General features: G+C 40.6%; 1 protein-coding gene across 1 annotated transcript in view; it reads right to left on the bottom strand.

The window, feature by feature from the left end:
• Positions 1-15,238: 15,238 nt before the first annotated feature.
• cemip2 (cell migration inducing hyaluronidase 2) overlaps positions 15,239-26,944 on the bottom strand; it is a 114,983-nt gene continuing 103,277 nt past the window's right edge. The window contains exons 22-24 of the mRNA XM_063049026.1: positions 23,750-23,892; positions 18,624-18,733; positions 15,239-15,567 (exon numbers count right to left, since the gene is read on the bottom strand). Coding sequence (XP_062905096.1) covers positions 15,377-15,567; positions 18,624-18,733; positions 23,750-23,892 — 444 coding nt within the window. The 3' untranslated portion in view covers positions 15,239-15,376. The remainder of the gene's footprint in view (positions 15,568-18,623; positions 18,734-23,749; positions 23,893-26,944) is intronic.

Here is a 26,944-nt window from a genome sequence, read left to right as displayed (position 1 = left end):
TTCTCTCTTAAAAAGGGTACCTACAGAAAAGTAGTGGATTCGGCCTAGTACATCACAGGTAAAACCCTCCCAACCACTAAGCACATCCACATGAAACATTGCCATAGGAAAGCAGCATCCATCCTCACCACCCAGGCCATACTCTTTTCTCACTGCTGCCATCAGGCAGAAGGTACAGGAGCCTCAGGACTCGCACCACCAGTTTCAAGAACAGTTACTACCCCTCAACTATCAGGCTCTTAAACACAAGAGATAACTACACTCATTTAAGGACTCTTTTATCTTGTTATTTTGTGCTCATTATATATCGTTATTTATTCATATCCGCATTTGCACACTTTGTTGTCCATTAATCCTGTTTACATTTACTGTTCTGCAGATTTTCTGAGTATGCCCACAGGAAAAGAACGTCATGTGGTGACATGTATGTATTCTGACAATAAATTTTACTTTGAACTTTAAACTTTGAACTTTATTCACTGGGAATGGAAGAGACATTTGCAATCCCTAGACTAGCTTGCCCTCTGCAAAAAATAAGGAGCACAGTTCACCATCGAGTGATCCCAGCTCACATATGCACAGTGGCAGCAAAAACATTAAACAGGCTAGGTGACAAAAATCAGAATCACTGACATATGTTGTGAAATTTGTTGTTTTGCATCAGCAGTACAGTGTAATACATAAAAAATACTATAAATTTCAATTTAGATATATATATATAACTATTAGAGCATAAGACCTAGGAGCAGAATTAGGCCACTCAGCCCATCAAGTCTGCTCCTCCATTCTGTCATGGCTGATTTATTTTTACTCTCAACCCCCATTCTCCTGCCTTTTCTCCTTAAACTTTGACACCCTTACCAATAAGGAACACATCAATCTCTGCTTTAAAAATACTCATTGACTTGGCCTCCTTGGCTATCTGTGGCAATGAATTCTACAGACTCACCACCATCTAGCTAAAGAAATTCCTCCTCATCTTTGTTCTAAAGGGATGTTCTTCTATTCTAAGGCTGTGACTTCTAGTCCTAGACTCACCCACTGCAAGAAACATCCTCTCCTCATCTGTCTAGACCATTCAATATTCAATAGGTTTCAGTGAGATTTATCTCATTCTTCTAAACTCCAGTGAGTATAGACCCAGAGCCATCAAACACTCTTCATACGTTAACCCTTTCCTTCCTGGAATCATTGATGTTTATCTCCTCTGGAGTCTCTCCAATACCATCATATCCTTTCTTGGATAAGGGGCCCAAAACTGCTCACAATTGCTCACAACTGCTCACAATTCTCCAAGTGTGGCCTTATAAAACCTCAGCATTAAGTCCTTACTTTTATATTCTAGTCTTCTCAAAATGAGTGCTAACATTGCATTTGCTTTCCTTACCACTGACTCAATGTGCAAGTTAACCTATAGGGAATCCTGCATGAGAACTTCTAATTCCCTTTGCACCTCTGATTTCTGAATTTTTTCTCCACTTAGAAAATAGTCTAAGCTTTTATTCCTTCCACCAAAGTGTATGACCAGACTCTTCCCTACACTATATTCTATGAGCCACTTTGCCCATTCTCCAAATTGTCTAATTCCCTCTGCAGATTTCCTGCTTCCTCAAAACTGCCTGCCCCTCAACCATTCTTTGTATCATCTGCAAACTTGATCACAAAGCCATCAATTCCATCATCCAAATCATTGACTTATAATGTGAGAAAAAGCAATCCCCTCACTGACCCCTGCAGAACACCACTCGTATGTATCAGAAAAGGTTCTCTTTATTCACACCCTTTGCCACATTGTCAGTCAGGCAATCTTCTATCCATGCTAGTAATTTTCCTGTAATACCACGGGCTCTTACTTTGTTTAGCAGCCTCATGTGCAGCACCTTGTCAAAGGCCTTCTGAAAATCCAAGTAAACAACATCCACTGACTCTCCTTTGTCTATACTACCTGTTATTAAGTCAAAGAATTACTAGATTTGTCAAGTAAGATTTCCACCAAGACCTCATCCTTAAAAATTGATTCGAACATCCTATCAACCTCTGAAATCAGACTAACTGGCCTATAACTTAATCACAAAGAGGAGAAAATCTGCAGATGCTAGAAATCTAAGCAACACACATAAAATGCTGGAGGAACTCAGTAGGCAGGCAGCAATTATGGGAAAGAGTACAGTTGAAGAGTACAGGCCCCTCCCCTTCCTCCTGGTTTCACCAATCACCTTGTGTTTCTCCCTCCCCTCCTCCACCTTTTAAATCTACTCCTCATCTTTTTTCTCCAGTCCTTCTGAAGGGTCTCGGCCCAAAGTGTCAGCTGTACCCTTTTCCATAGGTGCTGCCTGGCCTGGTGAGTTCCTCCAGCATTTTGTGTGCGTTGCTTGGCCTATAATTTCCTGTCTTCTGTCCCTTCTTAAGGATTGGAGTGACATTTGCAATTTTCCAGTCTTCTGGAGCCATTCCAGAATCTAGTGATTCTTGAAAGATCATTACTAATGCATCCATAATCTCTTCAGCTACCTCTTTCAGAACCCTGAAGTGTAGTCCATCTGGTCCAGGTGACTTACCTACCTTCAGACATTTCAGCTTCCCAAGTACCTTCATCTCAGTAAGGGCAACTAAACTCACCTCTTCACCCTGACACTGAAATATCTGGCATACTGCTGCTGTCTTTGATAGAGAAGGCTGATGAAGAATATTTATTGAGCTTATCTACTATTTCTTTGACCCCCCCCGCCACCATTACGACCTCTCCACTGTTATTTTCTTGCACTCCAATGCCCACTCGCACCTATCTTTAAAAAAAATAAATTAAGTAAGTAGTGCAAATAGAAAGCAAAAATGTTGAGATAGTGTCCATTGTCTATTCAGAAATCTGATAGTGGAGGGGAGGAAACTGTTCCTAAAAGCAAAGGGTGGCAAAAGCTTGGCCATTTTTGGACTGGTACACCTTGGTGTTCCCGGAAGTTCAACCCTGGAATTGGAGCATTTTTTTTGAAGTGTATTAAAGGCTAGGATTTTGGAGTCCTATTTCCTGAAAGTGTGGTCAGCAATGATGAAGTTGGCTAGTGGAATAGGTGAACACATGGCAAGTAAAGCTCCACACCAAAAAGTGTGAAATGATATATATTGGCATAAAATGATATATATTGGCAGGATACTTGGTAGTGTGGAGGAGCAAAGGGATCTGGGGGTACGTCTATAGATCCCTGAAAGTTGCCTCACAGGTAGATAGGGTAGTTAAGAAAGATTATGGGGTGTTAGCTTTCATAAGTCGAGGGATAGAGTTTAAGAGTTGTGGTGTAATGATGCAGCTCTATAAAACTCTGGTTAGGCCACACTTGGAGTACTGTGTCCAGTTCTGGTTGCCTGACTATAGGAAGGATGTGGAAGCATTGGAAAGGGTACAGAGGAGATTTACCAGGATGCTGCCTGGTTTAGAGAGTATGCATTATGATCAGAGATTAAGGGAGCTAAGGCTTTACACTTTGGAGAGAAGGAGGATGAGAGGAGCCATGATAGAGGTATATGAGATATTAAGAGGGATAGATAGAGTGGACAGCCGGCACCTCTTCCCCAAGACACCACTGCTCCGTACAAGAGGACATGGCTTTAAGGTAAGGGGTGGAAAGTTCAAAGGGGATATTAGAGGAAGGTTTTTTACTCAGAGAGTGGTTGGTGCGTGGAATGCACTGCCTGAGTCAGTGGTGGAGGCAGATACACTAGTGAAATTTAAGAGACTATTAGATAGGTATATAGAGGAATTTAAGGTGGAGGTTTATATGGGAGGCGGGGTTTAAGGGCCGGCGCAACATTGTGGGCTGAAGGGCCTGTACTCTGCTGTACTATTCTATGTTCTATAATGATATATATTGTGAAGAGACAATATTGAAGATAATAATTATCCACCTGTATATAGGCATTGTATTAGAGCATAAATCTTCCAATGACAGATTAAAAAAGCAGTTATAGGAACCTGAGCTTTGCTAATTAATGGATGAGATGCTAAAATAAAATAGTTAAGCAATGTCTTTACAAAGCACCAGCTCAGTGTCAGCTGGACCACTGTGCCTAATTCAGGGCACCACACTGTAGGAAGAATATGAAGGAGATTTACCACAATGGCTCCAGAAATGAGGCACTATACATGCATGATTAGACAGGGGAAATTGTGTCTGCTCTGCACAGTGAAGAGGAAATTAAAGGGAAATTTTGACAGATGTGTTTAAAATCAGGAAGGGATTAGGCTAAGATAATTAAAAAAAAAATTCCACTAGCTAGAGTGCTGATAAGTAGAAGGATGAGATTTAATATTATTGCCTAAAGAACCAGAGGAGACCAAAGGAAGATTATTTTATATGAATTATTAGAATCTGGAACACCTGGGGGAGCTATGGGAACATATTCGATAATCACCCTCCGTAAGCTACTGGTAAATAAAGAAGACAATGTTTCAGTGCTGTGGGGAAGGAGTAAGGAACACAGCTAAACAGGCCAATCTGTAAAGGGGCCAATGCAAACTTGATATACGTACAGCATCTTTCTTTCCTTTTTTCAATCTTTTTATTGATTTTTTTTAAAAAGTGTGTATACAAACAGGAGGAGAATATCTCTGGTATGTATGTCAATAACAGTACATACAGAAGGTAAAATAAACAATATCAGAATCACACATAGTGTTGATCTACAAAATATAAATTTGATATAGAATGTATAATACAGAAAAAAATGTAATTCATTCTCCTCTTATCAATTCACGAAGAAAGGAAGGACTATTAGAAATTTTTATATTAAAAAAACACTATTCTAAACAGAAGGAAAAAAAGGACTGGGTAGCAATGTTCCCTCTAATTTTTAGTAGTCAGTGTGCGCAAAAATCTTATGTTGTGCAATTTTTTTTCCTGTGACAAAAGTACGTACGCACTGAATGCACACATGGCACAGTTTATGTAGGTTTACAAAATATTTGACATAAAACTTCACAAACTAACAAAAAAATAACATACATATTTAAGTCACTCAGTTATTTTTTCTCTCTCCTGTCTTTGGCATTTACCCATTCTTTGTAACTCTATCTAGACTAATAGAACTTCCATCCAATTGATAGCTTTTGATTCTCATTAACATACCCAAATGACATTCACCTAAACGGTTACTCAGCTTATTTTTGAGTTGATTCATTAGGCTAAAACCTCACTCACAGTCTGCACTAGACACAAGAAAGGTTCCCCCAATGTCCATCAACTGTGCAAGGTCGCAAAACTGTTCATTTTGAAGTACAAATGCCACCATTTGAGCAAAGTTTGAAATCAGTTTGGATTTAATTTTTTTTCTTGCACGGAAAATTTGAAATCATTAAACTGTCTAACTATTACAGTATTTTCAGCTAGAAAATCATGATATTTTAGACAAAAGGCATTAACTTGTTCATCGCTAAATATGAAGTCACAATCTGCAATTGTGGAGAAATCAAAAGCTGACCATTCTTGTACCTCAACTTCAGGAAACCTTTCTTCTAAATGAACACAAAGACTATTTATAAAAGTCAACAGTGAACTTGTATCTACTGTGACATTTTCTTCACGTTGTTGGCTTAGCAAAATTTTAATTTTGTCACTCCACGGAACATTGTATCCCAGATACTGCTTTCTTGTTAATTTTGCCTCGCGCAAAATGAAGTGAATCAATCGGTGTCAGGCCACTCTTTTGCAGAATCTTGCACAGCGCAGCCAGTTCATCAAAGACATCTCTTAAAACCTGTAAATCTATTTTGTATGTGATGTTTATCAATTTCTTGTGACAGTATTTAGCCACGGGGTCATTTGACTGATCTTTTTCAATAAAAACTTAGTGAGCTATCTACAGGATTTGAAACAGATCTTTGTAAACTTTACGATATGAACACTGTCCGCCAAAGATGGCTGCCGCCGTGATGCAGCTGTACAAACCGGAACAGGAAAGGTGAGGTGATGTAAATTAGTGATGTGCATTGTGGTATTTGAGAAACCGACTAACTAACAGAAACATTTAGCTTAAAGATTATTTTCAATATGTATAATTATTAATTACTACATTATTTTAGGTAACTAATCTTTTGTGCGCACATTAATTATCTTTGTGCGCTGGTTGAAAAACGTGTGTGGGCATGCACACGCACACAGCTTAGAGGGAACATAGCTGGGCAGTCCATCCTGAGAGAAAAACCAAGAGAAGAGAGACTCTCTGATCAAGTCCAAGGTTCTGAAAAAATAGCTGGAAAGAGAATCAGTACAAAAATCAGATCATATGAAAATATTGAATAAAAGGTCGCCAGATTTCTTCAAATTTAAAGGATGTATCCAGTGTTCGACTTCTTATTTTCTCTAGACTTAAACAGAACATGATAGAGGAAAGCCAATAAAAGGTGGTAGGAGGGTTAGGATCCTTCCATTTAAGTAAAATGGCTTTCCTAGCCAATAAGGTTGAAAAGGCTATCATCTGCTGAGCGGAAGCAGGAGTATATGCTGCTTCCGATGGAATAATTCTAAAAATAGCTGTAAATAAGTTTGGTTGTAAATCCAGATCCAGCACTTTTGAGATATACAGCATCATCTGCTGCACTGTACTGATTCTGTGAAAGATTTACGTCACAGCAGTCCTGCTCTTTTGCCCTAAATAGTTTTATCTTCCTGATAATTCATCCAGTTCTCTTTTGAAGATTGCAGTTAAATCTGCTCCCACTGCCCATACTGACAGTGCACTGCAAATTATAACTTTGAGTTGGATTTTCTAGTTCTGCAATACTGAGTAAAATTAGAAATATTGTGTTCAGCTTTTTCTAAGGATAGGGATTGCGTAACTGGAATATGTTGATGTTTACGTTGTAGATGGAAACCATTTTACCCATTGCGGCAGTGTTGGCCCTGAGCTGGAGCAACTCATCCTGCCCTCTGTCTACAATTCTGTAGTTTCCTGACCTTCAACTATTTTCCCTTAAGTCAGTGTCTCTGCTGCATCTATTCAGTGTTAGGAACTGTCATCGTCAGAAAGTATCTTAAAAAACCTTTCCCTGTACAGTGTATGAAAACTATTCATAATCTTAACAGAAACCTATCAAATCTTCTCTTCATGTTCTTCATTCCAATGTGGATACTCCCAGTATCTGAAGTAAAAACAGAGAATGCCAGAAATAATCATCAGATCAGGCAGCAGAGAGCAGGTTTAAAGTCTTTTTATCTGACCCATTATCTTCCCGTTATGTGTTCTATGCAAATAGTTTACGATAAATTTGAAGGAAACCCAAGAGGCTGTGTGTGCTGGAATCTGGGAGCTGGAAGAATGCAATGGAACAAGCAGCATTAGGGTCTGCTCAATCCACTGCATTCTTCCAGCTGTTTGTATGTTACTTACCCTAATCTCAAAGTGATTTAAGCAGCTGTGGAGCTGAACTTTACTGTTATCTCTTTACTCCTGCCCGCAGATATTTTTATAATTTATCTATATTTCCTCTTCCATGGAAAATTTCTATAATTATTTGTATTTTCCTGTGTTTATTTACACGATTCTGTTTATTCAAATGATACAATGATTTTCATCCTCTGATACTGTATCTTATCACAATTACCCTCAGAGAGCTGCAGCTACAACATGCTTCTCTTGATGCAAGTCTTTGCTTGACTTTTTGAAATCTGATGGGCCAAAACAGTTCAATTAAAAAATCCAATTTTCAGTAGTTCTGTAAGCTCCTATTGAAATAAAAATAAGAACAATTAACGATTTCATTATGTTGGAGGTTATTTAACATCTCTTTCTGGTATTCTCCAAAATTTCTGAAACTGCAGAAGGTGAAGTTAAGACTGAGTTGCTCTTGGCCAATGTCGACTACACCTTTGACCTCTTCATCTGTATTGCAATCCTTCCGGAGAAGTGAGAAATGCTGCTGAGATGCACAGATGAAGTTGAACTCATCCAGTTTACTAATAGGTAAACTTACAATTCCTCCTCTCCCTGATCTTTCTTCCATCTTCCTCCACCTTGTTCTTCATCCCGTTATTTTCCCTCCCACTCTCTCTTCCCTACTGTCTGTGGTCCCTCTCCTTTCCTATGTCACTTCTATCTCCCACCTCCTCTCCCCTTCTTCCCTACCTCCTTTCTCTACATCTCCACTGCCCCTTGCTCTCTTCTTCTCCTCCATAGTGGAGGATAAACACCAGCCTAGACCAGCTGGGCTGAATGGCCTGCATCCATACAGTAGACAGCCATGGGAAGGACCAAACATGGTCTATGCTGGCTGCTGTTCACACCAGCTGGACTACACTAATGTGAGATACAGAACGGGAAGGTTCACTAGAAAATTTCTGCAGTTTCATTTGCAATGGTTGATGTACAGAGATTAACAAGGCACTTTCGTCTTTCTTTTTTAAGACCTTGAATCAGTTTAGCATCCCTTGTGAGCGTGTCAGAGGAACTGCTCCCATCTTTGAGTGAGGCTTGCAAGATCCAGACCTCATTCCACTTGCAATAATAAGACACTGAGACAAAGGAGCAGAATTTGGCCATTCAGCCCATTGCATCTGCTCCATCATTCAATCCCAACTGATTTGTTGTTCCTCTCAACCCCATTCTCTTGCCTTCTCCCTATATTCTTTGATGCACTTACTAATCAAGAATGTATCAACTTCCAGTTTAAATAAAACCAATAACTCAGCTCAACAATCATCTGCAGCAATGAATTCCACAGATTTACCATGCTCTGGTTAAAGAAATTCTTCCTCATATCTGTTTTAAAGGGACATCCTTGTATTCTAAGGTTGTGCCCTCTGATCCTAAATTCTCTCACTAATGGAAGCATCCTCTCCATGCCCACTCTATTGAGGCCTTTCAATATTCAGCAGATTTCAATGAGACACCCCCTCATTCTTTTAAACTCCAGAAAATACAGCCTCATTCCAGGGATTTAACATTTTGCCAACCACTAAAATCTAGCTAACTGGCCAATAATTTCCTGTCTTTTGCCTCCCTCCCTTCTTAATAAAAATGGAGTGATATTTGCAATTTTCCAGTATCCAGAACCATTTCAGAATCTAGTGATTCTTGGAAGATCTCTGCTATTGCCTCCACAATCTCTTCAATTTCCTCTTTCAGAACCCTGCAGTGTCGTCCATCTGGCCTGGTTGACTAATCTACCTTCAGACCTTTCAGTTTCTCAAGCATCTCTGTCTTTGTAATAGCAATTATACTCACTTCTGCCCTGACACTCCTGAATTTCTGGAATGATGCTGGTGTCTTCCACAGAGAATGCTAACATAAAATTCTTATTCAGTTTGTCTGCCATTACTTTGTTCCCAACTACCTCTCCAGTATCATTTTCAAAATTGTCCAATCTCTACTTGCCTCTCTTTTCTCTTTATATATCTGAAAAAAACTTTCATATCCTCTTTTTATTGATCACCAGCTTACCTTCATATTTCATCTTTTCTCTCCTTATTGCTTTTGCAGTTGCTTTGTTAGTTTTTAAAAACTTCCAATCCTCTGGTTTTCCAATATATTTTGCTATATTATATACCCTCTCTTTTGCTTCTGTGATGACTTTGACATTCCTTATCAGCCAGGGCTGCCTCATCCTCTCTTCAGAACACTTTCACTTTGGAATAAACTGGTCTTCTGTCTTCCAAATTACTCCCAGAAACTCCAACCATTGCTGTTCTGCTGTATTCCCTGCTAATGTTCCCTTCCAATGAACTTTGGCCAGCTGCTCTCTCATGCCTCTGTAGTTCACTTTACTTCACTGTAATACATCTGATTTTAGCTTCTCTCTGTCAGACTGCAAGGTGAATTCTTTCATATTATGATCACTGCCTCCTAAGTGTTTCTTTACCTTAAGCTCCCTAATCAAATTTTACACCTTACACCTCTTCAGCCTCTTTTTTTTTAAACATCAAGGCCAGGCCTCCCCCTCTGCCCTCCTGTCTGCACTTTTGATACAATGTGTCTCCATGGATGTTAAGCTCCCAGCTGTGATTTCTTTCGACTATCACTATGATGCGCACAATGTCATACCTGCCAATTTTGTACTGTGCTACAAGAACATCTTCCTTATTTTATATACGATATACATACAAATATAACATCTCCAGTCCTGTATTCACCAGCTTTATCTTCAATGTTGTCTCCATGTTGCCATGAATGATTAATAACACTCTCATCAGATGAATGTAACATGCCAAAGTTGCAAGTTTTTGTGAAACCAGTGTTCAGATTTCCTAGCTGGTTTCTAACCTCATCTAAAAACCAGCAGTCATGTGATTTCAAAACATTGAACCTACTTGCCTGGGCTGAGTGGATCCCATCAGTGAATCCTCTTCTGTGATGAGGTTATATGGTTACAGCAATGTACCAGAATAGTGGATGGATGGATGAAGAGGAATCTTGGAGTGCAAGTCCACAGTTCCCCAAAGATACAAACACAGGTGTACAGGGTGGTAAAAAAAAGGGTAAATGACATGCCTTCATCCATCAGGGCTTTGAGTATAAAAGTTGGGTAGTCTCTGTAAAACTTTGGTTAGACCACATTAGCAATATTATGTGCAGAATTGCTTGCCACACTGCAGAAAGAATGGAGGCTTTGAAAAGGATCACCAAGAGGTTTATTAGGATGTGGTCTGGCTTGGGGTGTATTAGCTGTAAGGAGAGTTTGGACAAGCTTGGACCATTTTCTCTACACCATGGGGCAACCTGATAGAAGTACAGAAAATTATGAGTGACATAAATAGATACTTTTGTTCCCAAAGTGGAAATGTCAAATATGATAGGATATATGTTTAAGGTGAAAGGTGGAAAATTCAAAGGAGATTTGTGAGGCAAGCTTATTTTACATGGAGAATGAAAGAATGTGCTTCCATGGAGGTGGCAGAAGGAGATACGATAGCAACATTTAAGCATCATTTAGACAGACATATGAACTGGCCTAATCAAGAGATATGGAGTACATGCAGGCAAATGGGATTAGTTTAATTTACAATCATGGTCACAGAGATAAGGTGGGCCAAAGGGCCTTTTGCTTACTGTTCTGTTTCTATGTTTTCAGTGATGTGCATGCAGTTAATTCTCAGATGAATGCCCTGGTTTGATAATATTCAGTGTACGTGTTCATATTCTAAAATGCTCACCGTGTGCTTTAGCTTGCAGGGAGCACAGGACCCGAACACTGTCCTTCAAACAGCATCCCTCAGTTACTGCAACAAATCAGCGGCTGTTTGCTTCAAGAAACTCAGTAGAGAGCAGAAGAAAAGGAGCCTCCTCTTTGGTTTAAATCTGATGGATTTGTTCTGCTAATGAACTGGGTGTCATTGATTGCATCCACTTTACAATTGTTAAGCAGCTGCTGTGGGTGTTTCAGTGACTCCTCAGAACCTGACAACCTCAACACTAAATTCTTGCAGAAGCCGCTTGATGTTTACATTGTACACTTGAGGTCAGTTGATGATTGGTTAGCATTATTACAAGTTTCCAGCCATAAATGTCTTAAACCAAAGAGTGATTACTTTGTTTTAAGAAGGCCAGAATGTCTCCCAATTGAGCGTAGTTTGACCTCTTTCTCATGGTGAAACTCCTTTATCAAGTTAGTAAATCAGCACTGATTAATAGTGCAACAGGGCCCTCATGCAATCGTAACTGTCCAACAGACTAGGCCCACTGACCTGGCACAGGACTCTTTTCCAGGGTGATGTTTTAAATCTCACAGTGCCTTACAGATTTCCCAGCTCAAGATGAGTAGCTATAATAATGCTGGTCTGGCTACTATTAGTGAAGCACTGAAGACAGACCCCTACATGAATGAGCATTCTTCTGCACTTGTAACTCAGTTCAGACATTTCCAACAACAGCATAGAGTGCCAGGGCAAGGTATGGCAGACCCCGGCCAGCAGCTCCACAGTATAGGCACCATCGCCACTCCAAATTCTTCCTAATTGTAAACTAATGTGTTAGTTACTGAGCCTGGGTATGTGAAATCTGTTTGCTTTCCAAATTAAACTGTTGAATGTACTTTTGTCATTGTTAATGAATAATGTTAATTAAAAGGTGATTTTGATAGGGTCTTGCTTCACTGACCTTCATGAAATTTAGTATCATGTAGAACCAAAATTATTCAGCTTCAACATTGTACTCATACAATTAAAATACACAGCATATTACAGGCCCTTCGTTGTGCTGACCATGTAACCTACTCTAGAAACTGCCTAGAATTTCCCTACTGCAGAGCGCTCTATTTTTCTAAGCTCCATGTACCTATCTAAGAGTCTCTTAAAAGACCCTATTCTATCCACCTCTACCACCTTCGCTGGCAGTGCATTCCACGCACCCACCACTCTCTGTGTGAAAAACTTGCCTCTGACATCCCCCTTGTACCTGCTTCCAAGCACCTTAAAACTGTGTCCCCTCATGTTAGCCATTTCAGCCCTGGGGAAAAGCCTCTAGCTAGCCACACAATCAATGTTTCTCATCATCTCATACATCTCTATCAGGTCACCTCTCATCCTCTGCCACTCCAAGAAGAAAAGGCCAAGTTCACTCAACCTATTCTCATAAGGCATGCTCTCCAATCCAGGTAACATCCTTGTACATCTGCTCTGCACTCTGTCTATAGTATCCACATCCTTCCTGTAGTGAGGTGACCAGAACTGAACACAGTACTCTAAATGGGATCTAATTAAGGTCTTATATAGCTGTAACATTACCTCACGGCTCTTGAACTCAATCCCACAGTTGATGAAAGCCAACACACCATACACCTTCTTATCAACACTGTCAACCTGTGCAGCAGCTTCAAGTGTCCTATGGACATGGACCCTAAGATCTCTCTGATCCTTGACTGCCAAGTCTTACTATTATTATATTCTTCTTCAAATTTGACCTACCAAAATGAACCACTTCACACTTAACTGGCTTGAACTCCATCTGCCACTTCTCAGCCCAGTTCTGCATCCTATCGCTGTTCCACTGTAACCTCTGACAACCCTCCAGACTATCCACAACACTCCCAACTTTTGTGTCATCAGTGAACTTACTTGTACTTCCTCCAGGTCATTTATAAAAATCACAAAGAGGAGGGGTCCCAGAACAGATCCCTGTGGGACCCCACTGGTCACTGACCTCCATGCAGAATACACACCATCCACAGCCACCCTTTGCCTTCTGTGGTCAGGCTAATTCTGAATTCAGAAAGCAATGCTTTCCTGGATCCCATGCTTCATTACTTTCAGAATGAGCCTTGCACAGGAAACCTTATCAAATGCCTTATTGAAATCCATATATACTGCATCCACTGCTCTACCTTCATCAATGTGTTTTGTTACATCCTCAACGAATTCAATCAGGTTCGTAAGGCATGACCTGCCCTTGACAAAGCTATGCTGACTATCCCTAAACAGATATGTCTCTCCTCAAGATATTCCCTTCCTCAAGGATGCTTTGAGAACATCCTTGAATCATTTCATTGGTCCACCTAGTAAACCTATGCTGTGAGAGGACATCTTGGGCTTATGATGTTGAGGATCTGTGCAAAGCCCACCTACACCAAATGAATGTAATTAGGGCCTCAGTGCTTATCCTTCCAATGGATTTCTGTGAAAGTAGTATTAAATATCTCAAAGTTCTGAGATCTCTAATGCAGGTAAACCATATATCAGAAACATACACGAAGATATAGATCACTGCTGCTCAATACAAGATTTATGCTGGGTTCTCTGGGTCTTCCAACACTCTTTACCTCATTCAGCCAAAGTGCTGAAGCATTGACAGAGATGGTGAATTTTGTTATTGAAGTACATTCATTGACATACATGAAGTAATCCATATTTTCCAAGGTACTGTGGTTCTTCACTGATGTAGTGTTCTTGTATACCAGGTGTGGAGTGGTGAAGGACCTTTGTATTGTAGACTATTAAGTGTAAAACGTTGTTTCACATGCTTCAGCAATGGAGCATATTCTGCTGCCTGTATACTGTAGGTGGTGTAGCTGCAACACAGGTTGAACAGTTTCCTTTTCATCCACTCCAATGGGAAGCTTGTTAGAGGGGAAGTGATTTGGGGTAGAAAAATTGAGTAAAATTTTGGGATCATGATGATGATGAAGCCTTGTGTAATGTGAGTGGGTCTGTTGTGGATATTGGTGAAAATCATGGCTTGCAATATCAGCAGGAAGCAAGTGCAAGATGGAGGCAAATTAATGTGGGCTCTTGCTTGATAGGGTCAAAATCTTTTATACACAGAAGACAGGCGGGAGTGTTAATGCAGACATTATTCTAGCTTAGAAATATAATTCAAGTGAAAAACAAAAACTTATTTCATTTGAGGCTTTCAAAGTCTGCAAAAATGCTAGAAATACATACTCAGATAATCTTTATGTCTACGCTGGTCCACTCTTTGTTTTCTGTACCCTTTTCTGATCAGCTTGTTTCCCCATCTTTCTTGCTCTACTAAAAGATCGTTAACCTGAATTGTGAACATTGTTTTTCTCTCTTCACAGATACTGTCTGACGTCAGTATTTTCAGCATGGTCTGCTTCAGGTTTGTAATTGTAGTTACTGTACCTACATCATTGCTGGATCAAAGTGTTAGAATCCTATGCAGCAATAGTGTGGGAGTTCCTTCACCACATTGACTACAACTGATCAAGATAAATCCACTTGAGATGTGTACGAAATGCTATGTTTGGCAGTAAACCCCCCAATCTGCAGGAGTAAATAACAAATACTTGCATTAACAAGTTCCACCTACATACTACTCTCTTGATAACTTCTTAACAGGTTTATTGCTGACTGATGTAGTAATTCTGTAGTCATATTAATCCTCAATAATTACTCCACAAGAAAATACTATCAGCAGCAAGCCACCAGGCCCACTCGAGCCTGCCCTGTCATTCAGTATGATTGTACCTGATCTATGATGATTTCAACTCTTCTTCTGTGAAGGTTCAAAATATAACTTTATCCACCTTAAATATACCTAATGATTTGAACTCCACCGTCCTCTGAGGCAGATAATTCCAGAGAGAATAAATATTTGTACATCTGGTAGAAATTATTGCAGCTATTGTTCTAGGTTGAATCATTTTGTTGCCATCAGCTGAGAGAAAAAAATACATTAAGTATAATGCACACTAAAAAGATGTAACGTACCCACAGAGAAACAAGCCTAGCATATTTCTGTAAAAAAAGAAACTAAACTCAAACTCAGTCCAGGAAGACAAAGATGACAAATTGTTTTGAATCTTTATTAAGAAAGGTCGCATTTATATTTATTATGAAAAAAAACATAGCTAGATGTAGGAGTTGGTTGGAGGAAAAAAAGACTATAAAACAAGTATAAATAAAATAAGTTAGGTCACATTTACTCAGATTGCTATTCACTGTAAAGCTTTGTGTAGAAGTTCTAGGTCTTTTCTTTGGATGGTATTAACCTTAGTGCAGCCATACTCTTCCATTTGTAGAGGTATGTACTTCTCCAGAAGTGGCAGGCCCTGCCCAGCAGGGCTACTGTAGAGGCGAGTCCACAGTGGGCGAGAGCCCCCTCTGTATCCAAAGAAGGCAATGCTCTCTGCAATATATAAAAAAAAGAATGTATTGTCACCCACCAGTGCACAACTCTGAATGGACCTTTTAATTCAGAGAAATCCTTCAAATAAGAAAAACAGTCTTTCATTTGGTGCTCCTTTAACCTACTAAGCTTAGGTAAAGAAACCTGATATTTTTGTTCCTTGGAAAATTGGGCTTGATTCAGTGAAATTGTATTAACTGAGGCAAAGCAGGAATTGATTCATTTAACATAAATTATGACTAAATCTTTTCAAGCATGGACAAGGTGGGGAAGTTATTTCAGACGAGAGGCAATTGAAGAGTTGCATTTGGAATTGGGCACAAAAATTCTGTCCATGCATTCAGAAAACATGTAACCAGGATACTGACTGCCTTTAGACACAATATTTAAGCAGAGAAAATTTGTAAATTTCAAAAAAACTAGCAATAAAGTGCTTATTAAATGTTTGGAGCAAGCAAGCAAAGGCAAATTTCTCACCTACTTTTAACAGTGAGTTGATAAGGTGATGCACATCCTGTCATACCTTTCCACAAAAAATTAGCTTTACTTGTTAAATGTACATCAAGATGTACAGTGAAATGCAGTGTTTGCGTCAGCAGCCAACACAGTCCAAGAATGGGTGGTGGGGAGAGAGCCTGCAATTGGTGCCATGTTTCTGGCACCAACATAGCATGCCCACAACTTACTGTCCCCAACCTGTACATCTTTGGAATGTGGGAGGAAACTGGGGCACCTGGAGGACACCCACAAAGTCACAGAGCGAACGTACAAATTTCTTACAGACAGTGGCAGGAGATCTCGGTGTACGTCAGCTAGATGCAGGATGAACACCCCAGAATGCAGTCCCACGGCAGATCTGATGCAGTTGTAATGTTTCTAGCGCTCTCTAGACTGCAGGTTGTCAGCAACAGTGTGAAAAGTGCACAAGGCACATATTTCAATTGATCTAAAACCTTTTCCAAAATCAAATTGATACAGCACAAGTTGTTTTTATCTGATATTTAAATAATTGAAAGAGATTACTGGCAAAAGCTTGTTTTGATCAAAGTATTAACATAAAAACCCCTGGATATTATTGCTAAGATCACCTACCTGAATTATAATTGTTCCTTGTTCTCAGGTACTGACAGGCTCAGCCTGGGATTTTAACTCCCACTGAACATTTTAATTGTATTTTATACTGTGCTTGTAATAAGCAGTTTACATACAATTTCCAACCATTAAATGCTCACTCAACATTAACTCTCCTTTATCAAAACTTTTTGTATACTTAGATAGAAAACATTATTTTCAGTTGTGAAGCAATATTCAAAACAAAATCAGGAAAATTTGGAGCACTACTCAATAAATTTGTTTTTATAACTGTTTTGAGCATAATGTAGGACCATGTTCTCTGTAAATATTAAAGCTACTTAGACAGTGATAGGTGGAATAGAGACAAGACACTGCAGATGGTGGAATCTGCAGCAACAAGCAATATGCTGGAAAAACATTATGCAACAAGTCAGACAGTAACTGTACCACTGTTATTCCAATGCCAGGGCAAGGCTTAATGTAAAATAGAGGGACAGCACCTTGTATTCCACCAGCATTAACATTGAATTCTCCAGTTTCACTGTTGCCTCTGTTCCTTTTCTCTCCCGTTGATTGATTCAGTTCCCCCTCCACCCACTCCATCTGCCCATCAGCTTCTCCATCTGAATCCCTTCTCCCTCCAATTCCTATCTGCCCACCCCACTTCCCTTCTTTAACTGCATGCTCCACTTTCCTTTCCTATCAGATTCTATCAATCTTCAGCCCTTTGTTACCTCAACCTTTCACTGCCCAGACTTGTCATTATTCCCACTCTTCCTTCATCACCTGGATCCACCTAGAGGCTTGCCATCACTTGCTCACTACTTTTCCTCATCTATTTACACTGGCCGTCACCCCTCCATCTTTCAGTCCAGATGAAGGATCTCAGCCCAAAATGATTACAATCTATTTCCCTCCACAGATGCTACCTGGCCCACTTAATTCCTCCAACATTTTGTTTGTTGCTAACGTACTTAGAATGTTTGAACATAGTATATTTTTTCTATATTATTCATTCCTCTGTGGGAATGCTGAAAGAAAGGCAATCAAATCAAGGTTGGATTGAAAGCCCCATCCCAGAAGCTTGGATATAAAATGGTGGCCGACAGTGACCAATGCAATGCTGAGGGAGTGCTACACATTCAGAGGTGCCATAAATCAAGGGGCTTAAGAGGTCCTGTACATATGGATGAATGCCCTGCGGCCACTTTTCAGGCATGTCTCTCTCCAGTGCCCTGGAAAATATTCATTCCTCAACTATCAGAAAACATTATGGGACAGCAAGGTCATGTTGTGGATAACACAACACTTTACAGTACCCGTGACCTGGGTTCAATTCCCACCACTGCCTGCAAGGACTTTGTACATTCTCCTCTGGCCATGTAGGTTTCCTCCAGGTGCTCCGGTTTCCTCCCACAGTCCAAAGAGATACCAGTTTGTAGTTTAATTGGTCATTGTAAATTGCCCCGTGATAAGGCTCGGATTTAATCTGGGGATTACTGGCGGCTTGGTTTGAAGGGCCAGAAGGGCCTATTCCATGCTCTATCTCAATAAATAATTATTTAGTTCTATGATATTGAGGGATTTTCTGTGTGCAACCTGGCTGCACTGTTTCTTACTATATACTGTAGTAGTGACTACCTGTTAAACTCAGGTTGTCCCAAGATTATAAAGTTGCAGAATTGTTTAGTGTTAAGAGAATACTTTCAACAAATTTTAGAAGAGGTTGTCCTTTCTTGTTCAAGCATCATTCTGCCTGTCTAAAGTGTTATATTTCCAAAGCCAATAACAGCATTACCACAGCAACTGCTGTGGTTCAAGGCAGAGGTTGTCATTAACTTCTCAAGTGCAGTTATGGATGGCTGAAAACACCAGCCTCCTTAGGGCACATGCAACTGAAAAATGAATCAAAATATACAGTACTTCTCATGAGTATACTGTAAACCGTTTCCAAAAGTGTTTATTAGAATGAGGACACAAACCTTTTCTGTGAAGTTTTGCAGCTTTTGCAGTGCCCAATGAGACCAGTCTCTCAGAAATGGCATCAATGTCCCCACTGATGGTATCTCTTGAACCCAATAAAACAATTGACCTAGAAAAGGAAACACAATTTACATTGCCAAATAGAGAGTCCAATAACATGTGACTACCCAGAACATAACAAAAAGAAGTTATTGAACCTCTCCGCAAAGGGGTAGATCATAGGACTTTGAAAGAACATCCAACTTTGCAGCTAGGGACTAAATTAAAATGCAGAACCAAAAAAGGTAATAACATGGGATGTTACCTGAGACACGTGCAAATTGGCACACGACTTAAAGATCAGAGAGCTAAATGCAAGGCTCGAAGATGGGTGTGGACAAAGTGGGTTTGAATTTGTGGGACACTGGCATCAGTACTGGGGGAGGGAGCTGTTCTAATCCATCTGAACCATGCTGGGACAAAGCTCCTGTTGAATGGCATAACTAGGGTTGTGGATAGAGCTTTAAACTAAATAGTACAGGGTGGGTTCAACAGCTTGGGAAAGTATGGATAAAATAACAGGAAGCAAAGTGCAGGAGAGGTTATAGAAGTCTCCAGAAGTCAAAAAGAGAAACAAAAGGTTTAGAAAGGGTTAAGAAATCACTTCCAGGTAACAAGACAACAAAATTGAAAAGGTTGGTGAACACAAGACTGAAGGTGTTATCACAGACACGAGAAAATCTGCAGATTTTGGAAATCCAAAGCAACATGCACCAGCCCTGAAGAAGGGTCTCAGCCCAAAATGTTGGCTGTTTACTTGTTTCCACAGGTGCTGCCTGGCCTGCTTAGTTCCTCCAGCATTTTGTGTGTGTTGCTGAAGATACATTTGAATGCATGCAGTGTATGTAATAAGGTAGACGATCTTACAGACAAGGTAGATGATATTATATAGTGTCGAGAAGGGTACGATCACGCACTTTGGTAGAAGAAATGAAAGAGTTGACTATTTTCTAAATGGAGAGAAAATGCAAAAATCTGAGGTGCAAAGGGACTAGGGACTCTTCATGCAGGATTCCCTAGAGGTTAATTTGCAGGTTGAGTCTGTGGTGAGGAAGGCAAATGCAATGTTAGCATTCTTTTCAAGATGACTAGAATATAAAAGCAAGGATGCAATGTTGAGAATTTGAAGCCTTTCAAAGTATTATGAACAGTTTTGGGCCCCTTATCTTAGAAAGGATGTGCTGAACCTGGAGTGGTTTCAAAGGAGGTTCACAAAAATGATTCTAGAATTGAATGGTTTGTCATGTGAAGAGTGTTTGATGGCTCTGGGCCTGTATTGACTAGAATTCAGAAGAATGAAGGGCAAGCTCTTTGAAACCTCTTGAACAGTGAAAGGCCTTGATAAAGTGGACGCAGAGAGGCTGTTTCCTATGGTGGAAGAGACTAATACCAAAGGTCACAGCCTCAGAACAGAGGGCGTCTTTTAGAGATGAAGAGGAATTTCTTTAGCCAGAGTGGTGAATCTGTGGAATTCTTTTCCATAGGCAGCTGTGGAGGCCAAGTCTTTATGAATATTTAAGGCAATGGTTGATAGACTCTTGATTGGTCAAGGCATGATGGGATATGGGGGGTGGGGAAGGAAGGAGGCAGTAGATTGGGGCTGAGAGGAAAAATTGGATAGGCCATGATGAAATAGTGGAGCAGAGTCTGTGGGTCAAATGGCCTAATTCTGCTCCTATATTTTATGGTCTTATTATCTTGTAGCGCAGTTAGAAATTGGCAGGTATGGCATTGTGGGCATCACATGGATGAAAGAGAATCACAGCTGGAAGCTTATCATCCAAGAATACACAACATATTGAAAAGGCAGGGAGAGGGAGAGGGAGAGGGAGAGGGAGAGGGAGAGGGAGAGGGAGAGGGAGAGGGAGAGGGAGAGGGAGAGGGAGAGGGAGAGGGAGAGGGAGAGGGAGAGGGAGAGGGAGAGGGAGAGGGAGAGGGAGAGGGAGAGGGAGAGGGAGAGGGAGAGGGAGAGGGAGAGGGAGAGGGAGAGGGAGAGGGAGAGGGAGAGGGAGAGGGAGAGGGAGACCATAAGAAAAAGGAGCAGAAGTCGGCCATTCAGTCCATCGAGTCTGCTCCACCATTTTATCATGAGCTGATCCATTCTCCCATTTAGTCCCACTCCTCCGCCTTCTCACCACAACCTTTGATGCCCTGACTACTCAGATACCTATCAATCTCTGCCTTAAATACTCCCAATGACTTGGCCTCCACTGATGCCCATGGCAACAAATTCCACAGATTCACCACCCTTTTCTTCGCATCTCTGTTCTGAATGGGCGCTCTCCAATCTTTAAGTCATGCCCTCTCATACTAGACTCCCCCACCATGGGAAACAACTTTGCCACATTCGCTCTGTCAACATTCTTCTGAACTCCAAGGAATACAGTCCAAGAGCAGTAAAACATTCCTCATATGTTAACCCTCTCATTCCCAGAATCATTCTAGTGAATCTTCTCTGAACCCTCTCCAATGTCAGCACATCCTTTCTTAAATAAGGAGCCCAAAACTGCCCACAGTACTCCAAGTGAGGTCTCACCAGTGCCTTATAGAGCCTCAACATCACATCCCTGCTCCTATACTCTATTCCTCAAGAAATGAATGCCAACATTGCATTCGCCTTCTTCACCACCTACTCAACCTGGAGGTTAACCCTAAGGGTATCCTGCACGAGGACTCTCAAGTCCCGTTGCATCTCAGAACTTTGAATTCTCTTCCCATTTAAATAATAGTCTGCCTGTTTATTTCTTCTACCAAAGTGCATGACCATACACTTTCCAACATTGTATTTCATTTGCCACTTCTTTACCGATTCTCCCAATCTATCCAAGTCTCTCTGCAGACTCTGTTTCCTCAGCACTACCGGCCCCTCCACATATCTTAGTATCATCAGCAAGTTTAGCCACAAAGCCACCTATGCCATAATCCAAATCGTTGATGTACAACGTAAAAAGCGGCCCCAACACGGACCCCTGTGGAACACCACTGGTAACTGGCAGCCAACCAGAATGGGATCCCTTTATTCCCACTCTCTGTTTCCTGCCAATCAACCAACACTCTAACCATGTATGAACTTTCCCATAATTCCGTGGGCCCTTGTCTTGTTTAGCAGCCTCATGTGCGGCACCTTGTCAAAGGCCTTCTGAAAACCCAAATACACAACATCCACTGCATCTCCCTTGTTTAGTCTACTTGTAATTTGCTCAAAAAAATTGTAATAGGTTTGTCAGACAGGATTTCGTTTAAGGAAACCATGCTGAGTTCTGCCTATCTTGTCATATGCCTCCAGGTACTCCACAGCCGCATCCTTGACAATCGACTCCAACAACTTCCCAACCACCGACGTCAAGCTAACAGGTCTATAATTTCCTTTTTGCTTCCTTGCCCCCTTAATTAGCGGAGTGACATTTGCAATCTTCCAGTCCTCCAGAACCATGCCAGAATCTATTGACTTTTGAAAGCTCATTGCAAATGCCTCCACAATCTCCACAACTACTTCCTTCAGAACACGAGAGTGCATTCCATCTGGTCCAGGAGATTTATCTACCCTTAGACTATTCAGCTTCCTGAATACTTTCTCTCTCGTAATTGTGACTGCGCACATTTCTCTTCCCTGCCACCCTTGAGTGTCTGGTATAATGCTGATGTCTTCCTCGGTGAAGACTAATGCAAAATATTCGTTCCGTTGCTCTGCCATCTCCTTATCTCCCATTACAATTCCACCAGCATCATTTTCTATTGGTCCCATATCTACTCTCGCCTGTCTTTTACTGTTTATATACTTGAAAAAGCTTTTAGTATCCCCTGATATCATTTGCTAGCTTCCTTTCATAGTTCATCTTTTCCCTCTTAATGACCTTCTTAGTTTCCTTTTGTAAGCTTTTAAAAACTTCCCAATCCTCTGTCTTCCCACTAATTTTTGCTTCCTTGTATGCCCTCTCCTTTGCTTTAACTTCTCTTGTCAGCCACGGTTGCATCCTTTTTCTATTCAAAAATTTCTTCTTTTTTGGAATATATTTGTCTTGCACCTTCCTCACTTCTCACATAAACTCCAGCCACTGCTGCTCTGCCATCCTTCCCGCTAGTGTCCCTTTCCAGTCAACTTTGGCCAGTTCCTCTCTCATGCCACTACAATTTCCTTTACTCCACTGAAATACCGACACATCGGATTTTGGCTTCTCTTTCTCAAATTTCACAGTGAACCCAATCAGGTTATGATCACTGCCTCCTAAGGGTTCCTTCACCTCAATCTCTCTAATCACCTCTGGTTCATTACACAATACCCAATCCAGTACAGCCGATCCCCTATTGGGCTCAACAACAAGCTGTTCTAAAAAGCCATCTCAAACACATTCTGCAAATTCTCTCTCTTGAGATCCAGTGCCGACCTAATTTTCCCAATCCACTCGCATGTTAAAATCCCCCACAATTATCATAACACTGCCCTCTGGGTAGAATTAAGGAACTGCAACCGTAAGAAGACCATGATGGGAATTTATATTTAGGCCTCTGAACAGGATGTGAGGTACAAATTACAAAGGGAGATAGAAAAGGTATGTAAAAATAGTATATTATGATGGTCATGGGGGATTTTAATATGTAGGTAGATAGGGGAAAATCAGTTTGGTACTGGATTCCAAGAGAAGAAATTTATAGAATGCCTATGAGTGAAATGCGGGGGCGGGGGTGATTGGTGTGTCTGACTCATGGGCAGATGGAGGTAGAGATAGAGAAAATGGTAGGTGGAGACTGAAGAGGGTACAGGTGTTGGAATCTGGTAAGTGGAACCAGATAAGGATGGACAGACTGAAGGGGATAGGAGGCACAGTAGGTTAAGTGTGGGGTGATAGGCAGATGGAACCACGTAGAGGGGAATGAAACAGGACAATGTGGGAAGGCTGAGTGTTTGGGGAAGAAGGGGGGATGTGAAAGAACCAATGAATCAGGAGAATAAGATTTACCCCTGCTGATGGTCATACCAGACTGAGGTGACTTATAAAATGCACCATGGACAATTAGAATAGGCAGTGATTTCTGGCATCGAGAGATACCCAAATTAAAACGAACAGCTATGTTCTCGTTGTCTTACCTTTGTGAAATCCCAGTCTCCAGATAATGGGCCATCACTGCATCAGCTTTGGAGAAAGATACATTTTTGGTAACCGTTCCATTGCAGGCATCGACTGTAACCATGAAAAATCTCTCCGAGAATGGGAACTTGGTGCCATTCACCTACAGGCAAAGCATTTCATTTATTGGAACTCATTGAAGTAGTAACATGTGCTGTAGATACAGGAGAATTGGTGCATGTACTTGATAGAGATTTCTAGAAGCACTGGATAAGCTTCCACAAATTTCCATACCAAAGATGATTGAAGCAGAAAGACTGTAAAAGATATTATCGTGATACAAGATTGATTGCCTAACATAAAATAGAGGAGCCAAAAATGGATCTTTTTCTGTGCCATAGGACTGGACCCAGGGTGATGACTTGGATGAAGGCACTGAAAGTATGGTTGCTAATTTGCTGGTGACACAAAAACAGGCAGGAAGGCAAATTGAAATGGACATAAGGAAATCACTAAAATTATAGAGATAAAGCTAAATGACTGGGCAAAGATTTGGCAAATGGAGCATAATGTGAAGAAATGTAAAATGTCTACTTTGGCATGCAAGATCAAAAAAAAACAAACAGGCCATCAAAATGATAAGAGTTCCAATCTACAGAGGGCTCTGGGTGTCCTGTGTATGATTTGCAACAGATTAAACACAGGTACAACAAGTAACTAAGAAAGTTAATAATATGTTATTCTTATTATGTGGGAAATTGAATAGTAAGGTAGGGACCTTTTACTTCAATTATATAGGGCTTTAGTGAGGCCACTTTTGGAGTACTATATTAATTTTCATATTTGAGGTGAAATATTTCCGCATTTGTACGTCATATATGGTCCTAGACCAAGGCTTGGAATAGTCGTTTAAGAGAAAACGTTGGACAGGCTAGAATAGTTTCTGAAGTTTAGAAGAGTGAATGGGGAATTGATTGAAATAAGAGATCATTAGTGGTCTCAACGTGTGGATGTGGAGAAAATGTTTCTTCTTAAGGTGGAATCTGAAAGCAGAAGTTACTGTTTTCTAAGCAGGTTGAGTATTTAGAACAGAAGAGGTGAATCATTTTCTCCCAGAGAGTTAGAATTTGTTAGAACGACTTTGAATATTTTGAAAGCAGAATACATAGTCATAGAAAAGTGCAGTATAGAAACAGCCCTTTGGCCCATCTAGTCCATGCTGAACCATTTAAACTGCCTAGTTCCATCAACCTGCACCCAGACCATAGCCCTCCATATCTCTGCTATCAATTTTGAAATTTTGCACCCCTTGTGCTGGCAGCTCATTCCACACTATCATGACCCCCTGAGAGAAGAAGTTTATCTCATGTTCCCCTCAAGTTTTTCACCATTCAGCTTTAAAACCATGACCTCTAGTTGTAGTCCGACCCAACCTCAGTGGAAAAAGCCTGCTTGCATTTATCCTATCTATACCCCTCATAATTTTGTATACATCAAATCTCCTCTCAATCTTCTATGTTCCAGGGAATAAAGTCGTAACCTATTCAATCTTTCCTTATAACCTAGATCCTCCAGTCCCAGCAACATCCTTGTAAATTTTCTCTGTACTCTTTCAACCTTATTTACATCTTTAAAGTAGGTAAGTGACCAAAATTGCACACAATACTCCAAATCAGGCCTCACCGTCTTATACAACTTCAACATAACATCCTATCTACTCTACTCAATAATTTGATTTGCTTTCTTTATGACCCTATCTACCTGTGATGCCACTTTCAATTAATTATTCCCTATCCCTTTGTCCTACCACATTCCTCCATGTTCTACCGTGTAAGATCTACCCTAGTTGGTCCTACTGAACTGCAACACATCGCACTTATCTGCATTAACTTCCATCTGCCATTTTTCAGCCCATTTTTCCAGCTGACGCAAGCCATGATAGCTTTCCTCACTGTCCACTGCACCTCCAATCTTGGTGTCATCCAGTTAACTACATTATCATCCATATCTTGATATAGATGACAAATGACAATGGACCCGTACCAATCCCTGCAACGCTAACTAGTCACAGGCCTCCAGTCAGAGAGGCAACCATCTACTACTACACTCTGGCTTCTCCCACAAAGCCAATGTGTAATCCAGTTTCCTACCTCATCTTGAATTCCAAGCAACTGAACCTTCTTGACCAACCTCCCATACGGGACCTTGTCACATGTCTTGCTAAAGTCTATGTAGACAACAACCACTGCCTTACCTTCATCCACTTCTTGGTAACTTCCTTGAAAAACTCCAAGATTGGTTAGACATGACTTACCACACACAAAGCCATGCTGACTATCCCTAATGTCTATCTAAATTCTCATACATCTGATCCCTGAGAATACCTTCCAAAAACTTTTCCATTACTGATGCAAGGCTCACCAGCCTATAATTTTTTGGTATATTCTTAGAGCCTTTCCTAAATAGTGGAACAAAATTAGCCATCCTCCAATTCTCTGGTACCTCACCTGTTCTAAATATCTCTGCTAAGGGCCCTGTAATTTCTGCACTTGCCTCCCACAGGGTCTAAGGGAATACCTTGTCAGACCCTGGGAATTTATCCACCTTAACTTGCCTCAATCCTATTTAGGGTCCATGACCTCACTGCTGCCTCACTTCTATAGACACTATGTCTGCCTCCCAAGTAAATACAGATGCAAAAAATCAATTTAAGATATCCCCTGTCTGTTTTGGCTCCACACATAGATTACCATTCTGATCTTCCAGAGGACAAATCTTTTGCTCTTAATATATCTGTAGAATCCCTTAGGATTCTCCTTCACCTTGTCTGCTAGGGTAACCTCATTCTTCTTTTAGCCCTCCCAGTTTCTTTCTTAAGTGTTCTCTTGCATTTCTTATACTTCATAAGTACCTCATTTGTTCACACCTGCCTATACATGCTACATACCCCTTTTTTCCCTTAACCAGGACCAATATCTCTTGAAAACCAATGTTCCCTGAACCTGGTATCTTTACCTTTTATTCTGACAGGCACATACAAGCCTTGTACTCTCAAAATTTCATTTTTAAACGGCTCCCACTTACCAAGTACACCTTTGCCAGAAAACAGCCTGTCCCAATCCACACTTGCCAGATCTTCTCTGATACCATCAAAACTGGCCCTTCTCCAATTTAGAATCTCAACCCACGGACCAGACCTATCACTTTGCATATTC

The sequence above is a fragment of the Mobula hypostoma genome, chromosome 5 (genome assembly GCF_963921235.1).
Source record: "Mobula hypostoma chromosome 5, sMobHyp1.1, whole genome shotgun sequence".
Taxonomy (NCBI): Eukaryota; Metazoa; Chordata; class Chondrichthyes; order Myliobatiformes; family Myliobatidae; genus Mobula; species Mobula hypostoma.
Note: the sequence above shows the minus strand (reverse complement) of the source record. Positions and strands in the feature narration are given on the sequence as shown.